The 13,997-nt window shown below is 31.9% G+C and overlaps 3 protein-coding genes across 9 annotated transcripts in view; 2 read left to right on the top strand and 1 right to left on the bottom strand.

Annotated features, from left to right (window-relative positions):
* Window positions 1–2,875: 2,875 nt before the first annotated feature.
* LOC115233139 (hippocampus abundant transcript 1 protein) lies at window positions 2,876–11,557 on the top strand. 3 transcript variants are annotated; one of them, XM_029803411.1, is made up of 7 exons: window positions 2,876–3,200; window positions 6,740–7,141; window positions 7,312–7,533; window positions 7,728–8,011; window positions 8,238–8,526; window positions 8,947–9,103; window positions 9,356–11,557. In XM_029803411.1, the coding sequence occupies exons 1-7, from the start codon at window positions 3,075–3,077 to the stop codon at window positions 9,460–9,462; spliced, it is 1,587 nt and encodes a 528-aa protein (XP_029659271.1). In that variant the 5' UTR covers window positions 2,876–3,074; the 3' UTR covers window positions 9,463–11,557. The 3 variants fall into 3 exon arrangements, with proteins under 3 accessions (XP_029659271.1, XP_029659269.1, XP_029659272.1); XM_029803409.1 differs by lacking the exon at window positions 2,876–3,200 and adding an exon at window positions 4,792–6,566; XM_029803412.1 differs by lacking the exon at window positions 2,876–3,200 and adding an exon at window positions 6,432–6,566 and having other exon boundaries at window positions 8,947–9,082.
* On the bottom strand, window positions 10,791–13,491 carry LOC115233145 (TBC1 domain family member 7). Of its 2 annotated transcripts, XM_029803421.1 has the most exons (6): window positions 13,324–13,491; window positions 12,832–13,181; window positions 12,312–12,596; window positions 12,072–12,201; window positions 11,785–11,985; window positions 10,791–11,385 (listed from the first exon to the last, which is right to left on the bottom strand). In XM_029803421.1, exons 1-5 carry the CDS (start codon window positions 13,366–13,368, stop codon window positions 11,881–11,883), a joined length of 915 nt encoding a protein of 304 aa, XP_029659281.1. In that variant the 5' UTR covers window positions 13,369–13,491; the 3' UTR covers window positions 10,791–11,385; window positions 11,785–11,880. The 2 variants fall into 2 exon arrangements, with proteins under 2 accessions (XP_029659281.1, XP_029659282.1); XM_029803422.1 differs by lacking the exon at window positions 10,791–11,385 and having other exon boundaries at window positions 11,844–12,002.
* LOC115233146 overlaps window positions 13,130–13,997 on the top strand; it is a 2,638-nt gene continuing 1,770 nt past the window's right edge. Inside the window, exon 1 of one of the 4 annotated variants that reach the window (XM_029803426.1) lies at window positions 13,130–13,265. The gene's annotated coding sequence lies outside the window, so the exon portion shown is untranslated. Of the gene's footprint in view, window positions 13,266–13,356; window positions 13,494–13,642; window positions 13,795–13,878; window positions 13,956–13,997 lie in introns of those variants that run through there. The other 3 variants (XM_029803425.1, XM_029803424.1, XM_029803427.1) reach the window with 3 other exon arrangements.

Below are 13,997 nucleotides of genomic sequence, written 5' to 3'. Positions count from 1 at the left end.
TAAAGTCCGTATCAGACTACGCATTGAAGATTGTGATTCAAGATTCAAGATTGAAATTTGACCAATCAGAATAAAGAAATTTTAGTCCTTTTTGTTCTGATTAGTCAAATTCCAATCTTTAATCTTCAATCTTCAATCTTCAATGCGTAGTCTGATACGGGCTTTAGACGGTCTTGAAATAAGAACTGACTATGAATACCGGCCTTAAGACGGTCTTGAAATAAGAACTGACTATGGCCGGTATTCAAATACAGTTCTTATTTCAAGACCGTCTTAAGTAATGTCTTAAGATGCTAATACGGCTCTGTGATTGGTTTAGGACATCTTAAGATTGTGCTTAAGACGGTCTTAAATATAAGAATTGACTATGAATACCGGCCTATGAATACCGGCCTTAAAGCCATATTACACTACAGGTTGCAGGCTCGGTTACGGTTGAAGATACGGTTGACAGTTGCGGATTGGGCCGGTATTCATAGTCCTTTCTTATATCCAAGATCGTCTTAAGTGTGGTCTTGGGTCGTCTTAAGATCCCATTCAACCAATGAAATGGCCGCATAGTATCTTAAGATCGTACTTAAGACGATCTTGAATATAAGAACGGACTATGAATACCGGCCGAAGATACGGTTGACAGTTGCGGATTGACCAATCAGAGCAAAACAACTTGCCAGCTGATTGGTCAATCCGTAACCGGATGACGTGTAAATGTAGTTATTGACTACAATTTATTTATTTATTATACGGATGTTATTAAACCCAATTAAGGGTGACATGTAAACGTAGTCAATCTTAAGCTCGTATCAGACTATACATTGAAAATTGAAAGTTTAAAAATTAAAGATTAGGATTTGATTAATCAGAACAAAAAGGACTAAAATTTCTTTGTTCTGATTGGTCAAATTTCAATCTTCCGAGAACTATGTTGATGATTCTATCGCTAATCAGTTAAAAAAATTATTGACTGATTTATTAATAGAGTTTTATTTGAACGATGCTTGTCCTAGGAGCATGAATCTGCCATTAATTTCTGACTTTGAATAACTTCTTAAAGATATGAGTTATATGAAAATTGATGAAAAATGTCTGAAAAAACTGTTTAAAATCGTTGAAATCAAAGAGGATTAGATAGAGTGGAAGGTAAGCGTATACAGCGATCAATGCCATCTACCGAGTCTGATGCCCAATTACTTAGCTTCTTCTTGTTCAAATTCGATCGCAACTATTAAAATTTATTATGTAACACATTTCACTTTGATCAAAAAGTGACATTGATTGCATGAAATGAGTGCTTCCATCAATACGAATTCTATATCGCGTAATATCGGGAATGTGAGATATACACTTAGGGCATCAGACTCACAAAAGGGCACTGAAAACTGTATACGCAAAAATACATTACGCTCTTATGGGACCTTCCACTCTATCTAATTCTCTTTGGTTGAAATATTAATGAAACGTTCTAAAAATAAAGAAGATATTTTACTCATGGCTTTTGCCTTTGTCTGGTAGTATAGTAAACCAAATTTGAAGCAATGGGTAATGGACTTGCACATGCAGAGCAATTCAGACCCAACATTTTGCAGAAAATTATTATCGCTGTTTCTGAAGCAATCGATATGATACTTAATAATCTTTGTACATGTAGTGCCTTTATGGAATACGTAAAAGTTAATTTGTGCAAATAAATCGGGTATACTCTAATATGGAAAACAAAAATCAGAAATAATGCGTGAAATAATCATGTAGAAACAAGATAATTTTAGAGAAATGTATTGCATTAATTGATAAGCTAATAGAAGTTTTAGTTTTAGAATAAAGCACATATATATATATATTCTTTTATAAGTGCACATATATGTATACATTTTTTTTAACATTTTTATTTGTCATGAAATCCATTTAATTTTGCTTAATAATAAAGAAATTAATATTTAATGTAAGAAAAAATATATGTATGTATGATTTATGTAAGTATATATATTGTGCATGTGTTGTACTGCTAATCTAACATTGCCCAGTGTATCTGATGGACCAGCTATGCCGGGCATTGGCATTTTAACACCTCTACCAACACCTTGAACAGATAAGAGGTGTTGTTGTCGGTTATTGAAACCCTAAAGCATCAAAAGCATCATTTCATCTTTGTTGTTCACCGAATGTTAAACAAAGACAAATAATGCTCGCGAGCGTTGCGGTCGTTAAGTGGAACGCGCCCATAGTATACGTGACATATAATATCGGGTGCACCCGGATGGGGAATCGGAACACAGCATTGCAAGGCTTGCACAGAGTATGTTTACACTAGAGTCCCTCTAAAGACCGTATCAGACTATGCATCGAGATTGAAATTTGACCAATCAGGACAAGGAAATTTTAGTTCCTTTTATCCTGATTGGTCAAATTTCAATCTTTAATCTTCAATCTTCAATTTTCAATGCGTAGTCTGATACGGGCTTTAAGCCGTATCAGGGTATCGACCATGTAACTTTTCCCCTAGGGCGGAAAAGTGAAAAGTGAAAAATTTTGCCATTGATTTCAATGCTAATATTTTTCACTTTTCACGTTTCCGTCCTAGGGAAAAAGTTACTTGATCGATACCCAGATTGGTCAAATTCCAATCTTTAATCTTCAATCTTCAATTTTTAAAGCCCGTATCAGACTTCGCATTGAAAATTGAAGATTAAAGATTGGAATTTGACTAATCAGAACAAAAGGAACTAAAATTTCTTTGTCCTGATTGGTCAAATTTCAATCTTTAATCTCAATTTTCAATGCGTAGTCTGATACGGGCTTTAGACTCTAATGCAAATCGACCCATCGCGACGTGTACGCTCGATCATCTCGTGACAGTTGATAGTTCATGATTATCCACGGCAGTCTGTATTAGTTCGCAGACACGCGGACAATACGTTAGTCGTTAGCTTGTTCTTTTAGCGTTGCTCGCATCACTATTATGTAGATGCCGTCATGAGAAAGATTCGGAGCTGAAAGTAATCCTTCGCGTAATAGCGATAGACTGCGGTGTCGCGGGAACAATGCCTCCTACCGTGTCGACGAAATTCTAAGAATTCATGAAATTGAAGAAGCGAAAGAATTTGTGCGCGCAGTGCGTGAATATGCCTGCCAAGGTCTCTAAGAAGGTCGTGGGCATGATCATACGAAGCCGAAAGTCCATTATGAAGGATGGAGTCATCACGGTATTAAAGAATTTTCATAAATCTCATCATTTTGACACTTCTTTAACCTCGTAACCGTTAGCCTGGCGTTCTCCATTTCTCTCTCTCTCTCTCTCTCACTCATTCGATGTGTATGATCATGATGAAAGAATCTATCGAAATTCTTATCTCGGTCTTATTATCCTCACGTACATAGGTCGCACACACATAATTGATATTAGATGAAAAACTTTATTCACACTGTGTGCAAATTTATTTAAATCCAAAGAATATTTGAGCGAAAATATACCCAGGCAGACAGTACATAGTTAAAGACTATGAGAGTGATATATTCCTTATACATAGATATATTTCAACAGGTTATAGAGATATAAAGAGATATTAATATCTATAGATATTAATATTTACACATTCTTATCTTTGATAAGACTTTATATATTAGAGCTGTGAGCATGTATATGCCTGAATTATATTAAAAAAACAAATACTTATATTTAAAATGTCTCAAATTGTTATCTTATTTGCATACATATGCAATATAATTTTACACATGTTCTCCAATTTGTGTTATATGTTTTCCTGTTTTACAAAGCAAGATGTATAATATATAATTACAAAAAAGGGACCCCAGTACTTATATAATTTCTTTTTTATATTGTACAACTTATTTACATAATTTATTATGACGTTCTATCAGCTGATTAGTCCATATTTGTAAAAAGTTATTAATCGCACAAGGAATTCCAGTGCATGAGAAGAAAAATCAAAGCGATTAAAATAATTTTTTTTATCTTCACTGCGTTATCTATAATTTAGACACACATGCATACACACATTTATATATACATGAATTTTTACATTTACAATTTTTATTCTTATAACCAATATTATTTATAACTTTGCAAGCTATTTATTTATACCATGTTCAATAATCAATGCTAAATAATTCTGATTCTCTTATTCTGTTATCTATTCAACTTCTTGTTTTCTCTCAACACATGATTCTTGAATTGTGTTTGCCGAGTTAAACTCTGACAAACTTATATAATTGAAAAATAAAACAAGAATATTATATATATATAATATATAGAAAATATATAGAAAATATAAAATATATATAGAAAAAAATGGTACAGGACTTTTCTGTTCAGTTTACTGTGCTCTACGTGCTCACGAGCGTTGTCAAGGGTGCTTTGGGACACCCTGTATATATATAATACATATACACACGCGTAGTGTGTTATTTTTTACCATTTAGCGCCTTATGTGTGTAAGTGTATAGGATTGCGCGCGCGCACATGTGTATGTGTGTGTGTAGAGCATCATAGAAAAATAGCCAAGTGTCGCGCGCATCGATCAATTTTTGCGCGATGTATTTTTTTTTCAATCGCGCCGATAATCCATGAAAATTTCGCTGAGAATGTTATTATCGCAAAATGCATTGCGAGATGAAAAATTTCTCTTCGCTATACGAGAGATTCGTCAACTCGATCGCCAGCTGTTGGCCATTGTTAGGTTAGGCCGAGTCAGGAGTTAGCTCGAAGAGGTGTAGGCAAAACGCTAAGAGGGGGGAGGGGAGGGAGATGGTTGGGTGGGGGAAGGAGGAGGAAGGGGGGGGATCAGTAGGAGCAGTTGCAATGCGGAGGTTTGATTTCTCGCATAAATTATCAAACGATGTGAACGAATCGCGCGATTGACAGCGCGTCGAGGGATCTTGACTGGAAATATGTGATTGTCGGGGATCTTGCCAAACGATCGCCGATAAACGGCTGTGATCTTAAGATACGGACAGAGACACGAAGAGGAAGCCAAGTTCCATCCGTGGCACGGATAATCGTCTCATACGACCAGAGAACGCTCGTCGAGAATGTTTCAATGTTAAATATAGCGTGGGCATCGCCGCGCGAAACGTGAAAAAAAAAAATAAAAAAAATAAAAAAAGAAAAAGAGGAGAACGTCGACGGCTTTGCGAGAACTCCTCGTCGTCGACGAAATTTTTCGCGTTCGTAGAATTCTGTGACGTCACACCTGATCGCGACGACCAAGTCAAGGCCGTGCGAGAATCCGCTCGTTAATGGACTCGGAAGAGGGATGCTGCTCGCTTTAACGCATCTCTGCTCCGTCATGAGGAAAGATCTGTCACAGAGAGAAAAGGGACGATGCGTATAGGGAAAAAAAAATTCTACTCGCACAGCTTTAAATTCTACTAGACTCTAATTTATATCAGCTATGTTAAAGGCTTCCCATCTATAAATTTCATAACTTGCCAAGAATCCGATGACGCGCATTTGATTTGGCACTGTATACTAAATGATAGAAAATATTACAAAGTTGATTATATAATGTGATTAGATATATATATATATATATATATATGATCCCAGTGATACTTCTGACATACATGCTGTAAGATGTATACATCGAGATTACTGTTGTACAGATTTTACAAGGATGCGACAAGAATATGTTAGTGTGAGCTTTGCACTGCCATAACACAGTTCAAACATTGATAATTGACAGGAAGTTAAAAATCATATGTCATATAAATATAATTAAAAATCAAGAAGAATACATACCCACGTATATATACACATTGACAACAGTGACTTATCGTGTATCTATCTTGCGAATATTAATATTTTTTATTAAAATTGAAAATGTGTATATAGATAATATTTGCAGAAATATAATTAATCGAGATATATAAAAAAAAGCTGACAGTTTTATGACAGAAATTATTAATCAAAGTTTTGTGTAAATAGACAGTTATTGATTTTTTGATGTGTGAAAAAAAGATGTATAATAAAAATATATATATGCAGTTTTAGTTTTATAATGATCTCATTTGTAATGCAAATGTAATATATCAGTAAATGTAACAACGTACATATAATGACAGAACAATTGAAGAAGTTATTTGCAAAATAATTAAGATAAAGTATTTAGCAAAGTACATATATAGTGTATTTCGATTACAGTGCAATATTTTGGACATTATATTAAAAGAGTTATGAAAAATCATGAAAACAATGATCGAATCAAATCAATGATTGAAACAAATAAACTGAGAATAATATTGAAGAACGAATTAAAATTTAGCATAAAACTGATATGCGGAAACAGTGTACTAATATTATATTAAGAGAAGATTGTCTATTTCTTTATCGCATACGCATGAGTGGAGAATGACAAAAGCGTCAATTAGAATGTGAATATGAAAAGAAATATATATAGTAACATTTCTTAGGGGTCATGCCCCCTGGGGCAAACGGCGGAACAGAGGGCTTTGGCCCGTCCTGTTCTGAGATACATAATAATCAAGATCATGCTATAGCTAAACTTACACCTCCTCTTACATTTGTTCAACAATGCTACAGACATCTCAAGGTCAGCCGCTAAGATATCATAAATATCGCTTATGACATGCGGAAGGCCTTCATTTCCGTTTAAAATTTAATTCATACAATTGCTATACTCATATTAAAGGCGCTATCTCATAATTTATTAAAATGTAATGTTATGAAATGTATGTAATATGCTATTGTATTGTTATTTTTCAGAGTTCTGGTGTGGGCGAGGCGAGCGTGTATCATGCATTAGTTGTAATATTTTTGGAATTCTTCGCATGGGGATTATTGACCATGCCTATTATTTCGGTATTGAACGAAACATTTCCGGATCACACGTTCCTGATGAATGGTTTGATAATGGGAATTAAAGGAATCTTATCTTTTCTCTCTGCGCCACTGATCGGTGCCCTGTCCGATGTATGGGGTCGAAAATTCTTTCTACTTATCACAGTGGCCTTCACATGTGCACCGATTCCCCTAATGAGCATTAATACATGGTGGTTTTTTGCCATGATTTCCATCAGCGGCGTATTTGCCTGCACATTTTCAGTGGTATTTGCATATGTCGCAGATGTAACGGAAGAAAATCAAAGATCGCTAGCATATGGTTTGGTATGTATATATTATTTTTATCATGAGGATGACAATATAATATTGTAATGTGTATTTGAATGTCGAAATTTTTTTATCAAAAGTAGCAATAAGAAATTATCTAAAATACTATTTAGTAATCTAATTTATAAAATAAATTTTATATATATCTTTTTTTGCTCATTTCTTAGGTATCTGCAACTTTTGCTGCAAGTATGGTAATAAGTCCAGCTTTGGGTGCTTATACCATGACAACATATGGAGAAAATCTTGCCGTAGCATTAGCAACTGCTATTGCAGTCTTGGATGTGTTTTTCATATTAGTGGCTGTACCTGAAAGTTTGCCTGAGAAAGCACGTCCACCAGCACCTATATCATGGGAGCAAGCTGATCCATTTGCTGCTCTTGGAAAGGTAAAAACTTTTGTTAAGCATGTATTATATATGTTGTATGTTTTATAAAATCTATCAGCAGGTACATATAACACTCATTACACAATGTATAATTTCCAAAAATAAGATTGTAATACATACAATATAAATATATAATAAAAAGATATAAGTATATAAATATAGATATTTGATAGATATAGATATTTGCTCGACAGGTTGGAAAAGATCATACTATTCTAATGCTGTGTGTTACTGTGTTCCTGAGCTATCTTCCTGAAGCAGGACAGTATAGTTGTATATTTGTTTATTTAAAACTGGCTATGGGCTTCTCCGGTTTCATGGTGGCTATATTTATTGCTGTGGTGGGCATCTTGAGTGTGGGAGCACAACTTGTATTAGGACCCTTGATGAGAACACTTGGTAGTAAACATACTATAATGCTTGGTCTGTTATTTGAGATGCTACAACTCATGTGGTATGGATTCGGCTCGCAAACATGGTAATTATATTTATTTTTATATTTAGCAATATAATATATTACACAATAATTAATATAATTGGTTAGGTAGTTGAGACAATGACAATGTAATTTTCTATGTTTTGAGTACACAGTATACATCAAAATTGTATGTCTACTATTCTTGTTCAATATTCACATCTCTTTCATTAAAATATATTTGGATAAGCATATTTGTCATAGCTTATTGAATATTAATTATTTCAAGGATGATGTGGGCTGCTGGAGTACTTGCTTCTGTATCAAGCATAACATACCCCGCAATTTCCGCGTTTGTATCCATGCATTCCGATGCTGATAAGCAAGGATTAGTACAAGGCATGGTAACAGGGATGCGTGGTCTCTGCAATGGACTTGGCCCTGCTATGTTTGGTGTTATATTCTACCTTTTTCACGTTGATCTTAACGACGACACGCCTAATCTTCCCTTGAAACCATCATTTGTGGATGAGAACAACAGGACGGGAACTAATACGCATCTTGATATAATGCCTCAGGTATGTATATTATATCAATACCAATACCAATACCAATACCAATACCAATACCAATACCAATACCAATACCAATACCAATACCAATACCAATACCAATACCAATACCAATACCAATACCAATACCAATACCAATACCAATACCAATACCAATACCAATACCAATACCAATACCAATACCAATACCAATACCAATACCAATACCAATACCAATACCAATACCAATACCAATACCAATATCAATATCAATCTACAGGTAAGCATAATTTCTTTTAATCTTGTTTTCTTATGAGTCTTTCATATACGTGTGTGCATCATGTATATACAATGTTGTATTAAACTTATTTATATTGAAAGAAAAAATTATTTATGTATAAATATTGTTTAAATAAACAAAGAACATTGATTAAATGACGCTTGCAGCTTGTACCAGGACCGCCGTTCGTGTTTGGTGCATTACTTGTGATCTGCGCGCTGTTGGTAGCTGCGTTTATTCCCGAATCAAATACCATGTCAACAGGATCGTTGCATCATCCATCCACATCCCGGAGGCCCTCCGGTAAATACGCATATCAGAAATGTACGTTAAAGGTTGTCAAATATGCCAAATATATTTATGGTGACGGGATTCATCGAAAATTGTATTACAACAATTGTATTGCAATTTTGTTTAATTAAACATAATAATAGCACATTGAGATTTGTATGTGAGATATCTCTTGTGTCTTATGAAAATTCTTATATGTATACGCAAGTAGCATATAAAAAAATTTAATATTCTTCTATACCCGTATATTATGCAATGTAAACTTTAAAATATTTTGTATTTTAGGTTTATCTTTAGATGTTCAGTACGAGGCAGACCGAGCGGGAAGTGGAAGAGGAAAGATCGGTCCGTTATCGCCACTAGTCGACAATTGTAATTCTGCCGCGCTATAGTGTCTATTGAAAAAAAAAGTAAAACAAGCCATAGCATACGATGAAAATGTTATAGATAAGCGATAAAACTTGAGCTTTAATCAAGCGAGAAAAGTCATCGCTGTATGAAGTGCATCTGACTCGAATGGAGATTGTAATAGAATTGTCTATATTGTATTATACTATTTGTTTAAGGCAATAACTCTATAAAATTGATTTTAGGACTATTGATGGAACTTAATGTTTAGGTTGTGACAAATTTCCCACAAGCAGTGCTTGTGCGATGATACGTGGGTTGATCTCAAAGTCGAGTATAATCGTAATACAAGCATGTTATGTTACGAAATGTGTGTTAAATTAGCTCTTCCTTTTTAAGATTCTTGCGTCGATTTTTAAACGACAGATATGATAGCTTTTATGCAAAGTATCAGTGACTCCTAGTTTATGCAACTTGCCAACAGCACAAAATGGCACACGAATGAAAGTTGTAATCAGTATTTTTTATTAGGCTCTTATATAACTTAAAAAACAATTGATTCTTTACACACTTTGATCCTATATTTCTGTATCTTTTTCTCTTATATTTCTGATTTATGTTACCACTTTTTACATTACATGCTAATAAGCACTTGATGGAAACCACAATGTATCTTTTGCATCTATATATGTTTATACAGTAGTAGAAATAGATTTTACACACATTCCTTATAAGCATAATTTTTACACACAATACATAATAATACATCAAAAAAGATTAAAATTCTGTGGATCGTATTTCTTTTTATATAGATACAATATAATTATTACTTATTGTACATCATCATCAATATAATTTAGCTAATATTCGTAGATCATGTGATCAGTCTTGTTTTGCACAAACTATTTATTTTAATAGATAGATACTATGAACACAGATAACGAGAAAGGCCTCAATGATAGCAGCAGATTATACATAGTTTGTCATTCAAAGGCAATGGTAGACGTCAATATTATGACTAACGCGCGAAATTGTATTATTAATAATTAATTAAAAATCAGAAGTATTCTTAAATTTATGCGTGTTATAATCGGAGTCATTGATGTTATAAAATGAAAAGAAAAAAATTTTATGATAGAATAAAGCTTTGTATATACTTTGCTTCTATTTTATAGAAGAATATCAAAATCTTTTAGGAAAAGTATATCTATTTTGTCACAGTGGCATTGATTTATAATTTAGATCATTTAAACTATGCAGTTTAATATTTATATTATTATCATTAATAATATATTTACACGAAAAATCGAATTTAAAAGTAATTTGTAGGAAATGACAGTAATTTTTTAATTGCTGAATTGATATCTTAAAGTTATTATGAAATCGATTAGTCTTTATTAAAGCCAAAGAGGGATTAACGATACATATTGCAGACACAAATTAATCTAAAAATAACAATAATTTCTATAGACGTTTGTGTATAATGTATAAAACGCACTCCTATTCAGAGTCCTTCAACAATTTCCTTTTTTTTTTTTCATAAATATTGCACTTTTTCGTAATTATGTATTTCTTGGAAATATCTAAAGATATATTTAGTTTACAATTATATTTTTATTATATGCATATTATATTTATTGGACGATATTAATACGATATTTTGTGGATATAAAAATTTAATAAATATGTATTTATAAATACATATTGAATATCAACTTCTCATTTATGTACATGTGTTAGATTAAAAAAGAAAAAGATTTACTAGAATTAAAGTTTCCATCGATATGATAAAAGTACTATGGTTCTTACGATCAAATGTAAATGCAAAATTACATGCGTTTTCTAGAGTCTAGTTGTCGGTAAAATATTACAGAATGAAGTAGAAATCGTGAACAGATGCAAACAGTGCAACTACAATTCTATAATTTCAATTTCCTTAGAATTACTTATAAAATCGCTCTTATATGCTGAAATAAATATATACAATTGTATTATAAATACAAAGCAGAGTGCAGGAAAATTATATAATGTTAAGGATGAATAAAGTTTAGAATAAGTCTTGACTCTATCATGAGTTAAGTAATTGTATATGTATAATGTACGATGAATGCATTAATAAAAAATTATTTTTAAGATAAATGAGGATATCATCTAAAAACTTATATTTTTAAAACAGAGAATATGGAACAATCAACTAATAATAAATTGAACATAAACTGGAATTGTAATTTGAGACATTGTGTATGTTCGAATAATATAATTTCAAAGTCAAATTTCACTTTAATATCAATTAATAATAAAAATCATAGAAATTTCCATTTTTTGTATTCATATATAGTTTGGGGGAAAGAAAATTAGAAACATACCTGACATCAATAGTAAGTGTTGTGTATACAGTTCAATATATATATATATATTAATCACACAATGTATTTTTATATTATTATAGTATAAAACATTTTTTAACTGTGTTTTGTGAAATACATATCGACTTGTTGAGTTGTTCCACTTTGTTGCATTGATTCAATTGCTTTATTGACTATCATCTCTGACGTTTCTTCTGTTATCTAAAAATCAGGAATCTCTGAGAAAATATATGCATGTGTCTCATGTTTTATTAAACGATATTGTAAAAAATTTTTGGTGATCTTACATTATTAATAGTATCCAATACATTATCTATACTTTCACATCTTAAGAGTAGCCGTCTTAAGGTGGTTAATGTAACCACAGCAACAAACACTAAAATTCGATACGCGCCGACTGTTATTTTATCCCATATCCTATAATAAATAAATATTTTAATACATCGTGCGCTATATTGCCAATATTAAAATTAAGTAATAACATTGCAGATAATTGCATAATGTGATCATTTATAATATATATATACTTAGCAATAGATCCATTGCATATTACACCAGCAAAACATGAATAAAACCATGTATCATATGGAAGATTATAAAGTGCATCAATCTTAACAAGATGCTTATATAATTCTATATCCTCTCTTTCCAACAAAGAGTATGTACACTCTTGTAATCTTCCCACTTCTTTTTGCAACTTTTCAACCTGTATAAAAAGTCCAGATAATATCCAATACATATCCACTAATTTCTCTTGTTCCGATTCAATATCAATCATATGCCATAGTGTCTCGGCCATTTTACTCATTGCTCTGTAATGTATAAAATATTATTATAATATATTGTTCGACTACCTAATGTCAATATTATATAAAGTATCTATAACTTTATAGAATCAAAATATTTTTTAACACTTGTAAAACTATTAAACAAAAAAAATTTGTGATTGCTCTTGAAACTTCTAATAAAACAATTCTTTTAAATTGAAATGTGGCAACATACATTTATATATAATATACATAATATTAAATAGTACAGTATATAAACCTGTGTAATGGTGATTCCAACTGAGCAGTTATATCAACTTTTGCTCTTCTCGTACGTAACAACCACATTGCTAAGAATACCAGATGAGGTTTTGTATAATCATCTATGATTTTTGCAATTTTTAATGCTCTCTGTAAATCTTGAAATTCCACAGTACGTTGAGCCATTATAAATTCATGGCTTTCTACATAAACAGGTAGAACATCGAGCAACACTTTCCACAAGAAGTTTCTATACATAACAGGTACAGTGAATCTTAAACAAAATTGTTTTAATTTTGTCTTATCAAACGGGCGCTCTTTCAATAATATCTCCAAAGACTTTTTCTCTTCAACGCTACGAAAGCCAACCTGCCGTTTAGAAAAATAATATTAAAATACTACGAATATTTTTTATATAGCAATGTAATGTGTGGAGCAACTCTCTTACAAGTGGTAGTGTTTTTTACTTCAATTTGAAAATTATATAGATTTATAATTTGAATATACATACCTTTTCGTAGTATGACGAACGAAAATTCCGCTCATCTGTCATCATTCGAGCGTTTAATCTTATTGAAAGTGGAAACGGGTAGAGAAATACAGTCACATTAGAGTTGAATAATAAATAGATTGTAAACGTTATAACCTCTATTTTCGGATCCCGTGTTCTTCTTCTTTTTTGTATGAATTTATGTTATAATCTCAATTTTAATATATATGTACATAATTATCTATTTATACATATATATATATATATATATATTGCACATCTATCACATATATACATGGTACAGATGCATAGATCTGTTCATTTTGCTTGCATTTCCTCCACTCGAATTCTGCGTTTTCTTTCTCTCTAACGTACGAATATACATCCTCTCATTTCAAGTGCGAAAATTTCTGGAGATTGCAAGGAAGACGAATAAATCTTATATCAGATTCGTTCACATGATTTATAAATTTTATGAAAACAACCGCACATGTAAAAGTTTTATTACTCTGACAAAATTCTGTATAATTATTTATCAAATTTATATACTCAAATCAGAAAAATTTACAATTCTTGCTTTATATATGTTAATCATGTGCAATTATATATATGTTATTTATATTATTCCCGTATATCATGTCACTGCATTAAAAGTATATAAACCAATTTAATTTACATATATATATATATATATA

This window comes from Formica exsecta, unplaced genomic scaffold (genome assembly GCF_003651465.1).
Source record: "Formica exsecta isolate Colony F162 unplaced genomic scaffold, ASM365146v1 scaffold160, whole genome shotgun sequence".
Lineage (NCBI taxonomy): Eukaryota > Metazoa > Arthropoda > Insecta > Hymenoptera > Formicidae > Formica > Formica exsecta.
Note: the sequence above shows the minus strand (reverse complement) of the source record. Positions and strands in the feature narration are given on the sequence as shown.

Coding starts and splice junctions, on each gene's coding strand:
- LOC115233139 (XM_029803409.1), top strand. CDS start 6,432: ATGCCCCCTGGGGCAAACGGCGGAACAGAGGGCTTTGGCCCGTCCTGT. Junction 6,567..6,739: donor AATGCTACAGACATCTCAAG/GTCAGCCGCTAA, acceptor GTTATTTTTCAG/AGTTCTGGTGTGGGCGAGGC. Junction 8,527..8,946: donor ATCTTGATATAATGCCTCAG/GTATGTATATTA, acceptor TGACGCTTGCAG/CTTGTACCAGGACCGCCGTT.
- LOC115233145 (XM_029803421.1), bottom strand. CDS start 13,368: ATGATGACAGATGAGCGGAATTTTCGTTCGTCATACTACGAAAAG. Junction 13,182..13,323: donor GTTCGTCATACTACGAAAAG/GTATGTATATTC, acceptor TCTAAACGGCAG/GTTGGCTTTCGTAGCGTTGA. Junction 12,202..12,311: donor TGCAATGGATCTATTGCTAA/GTATATATATAT, acceptor TATTTATTATAG/GATATGGGATAAAATAACAG.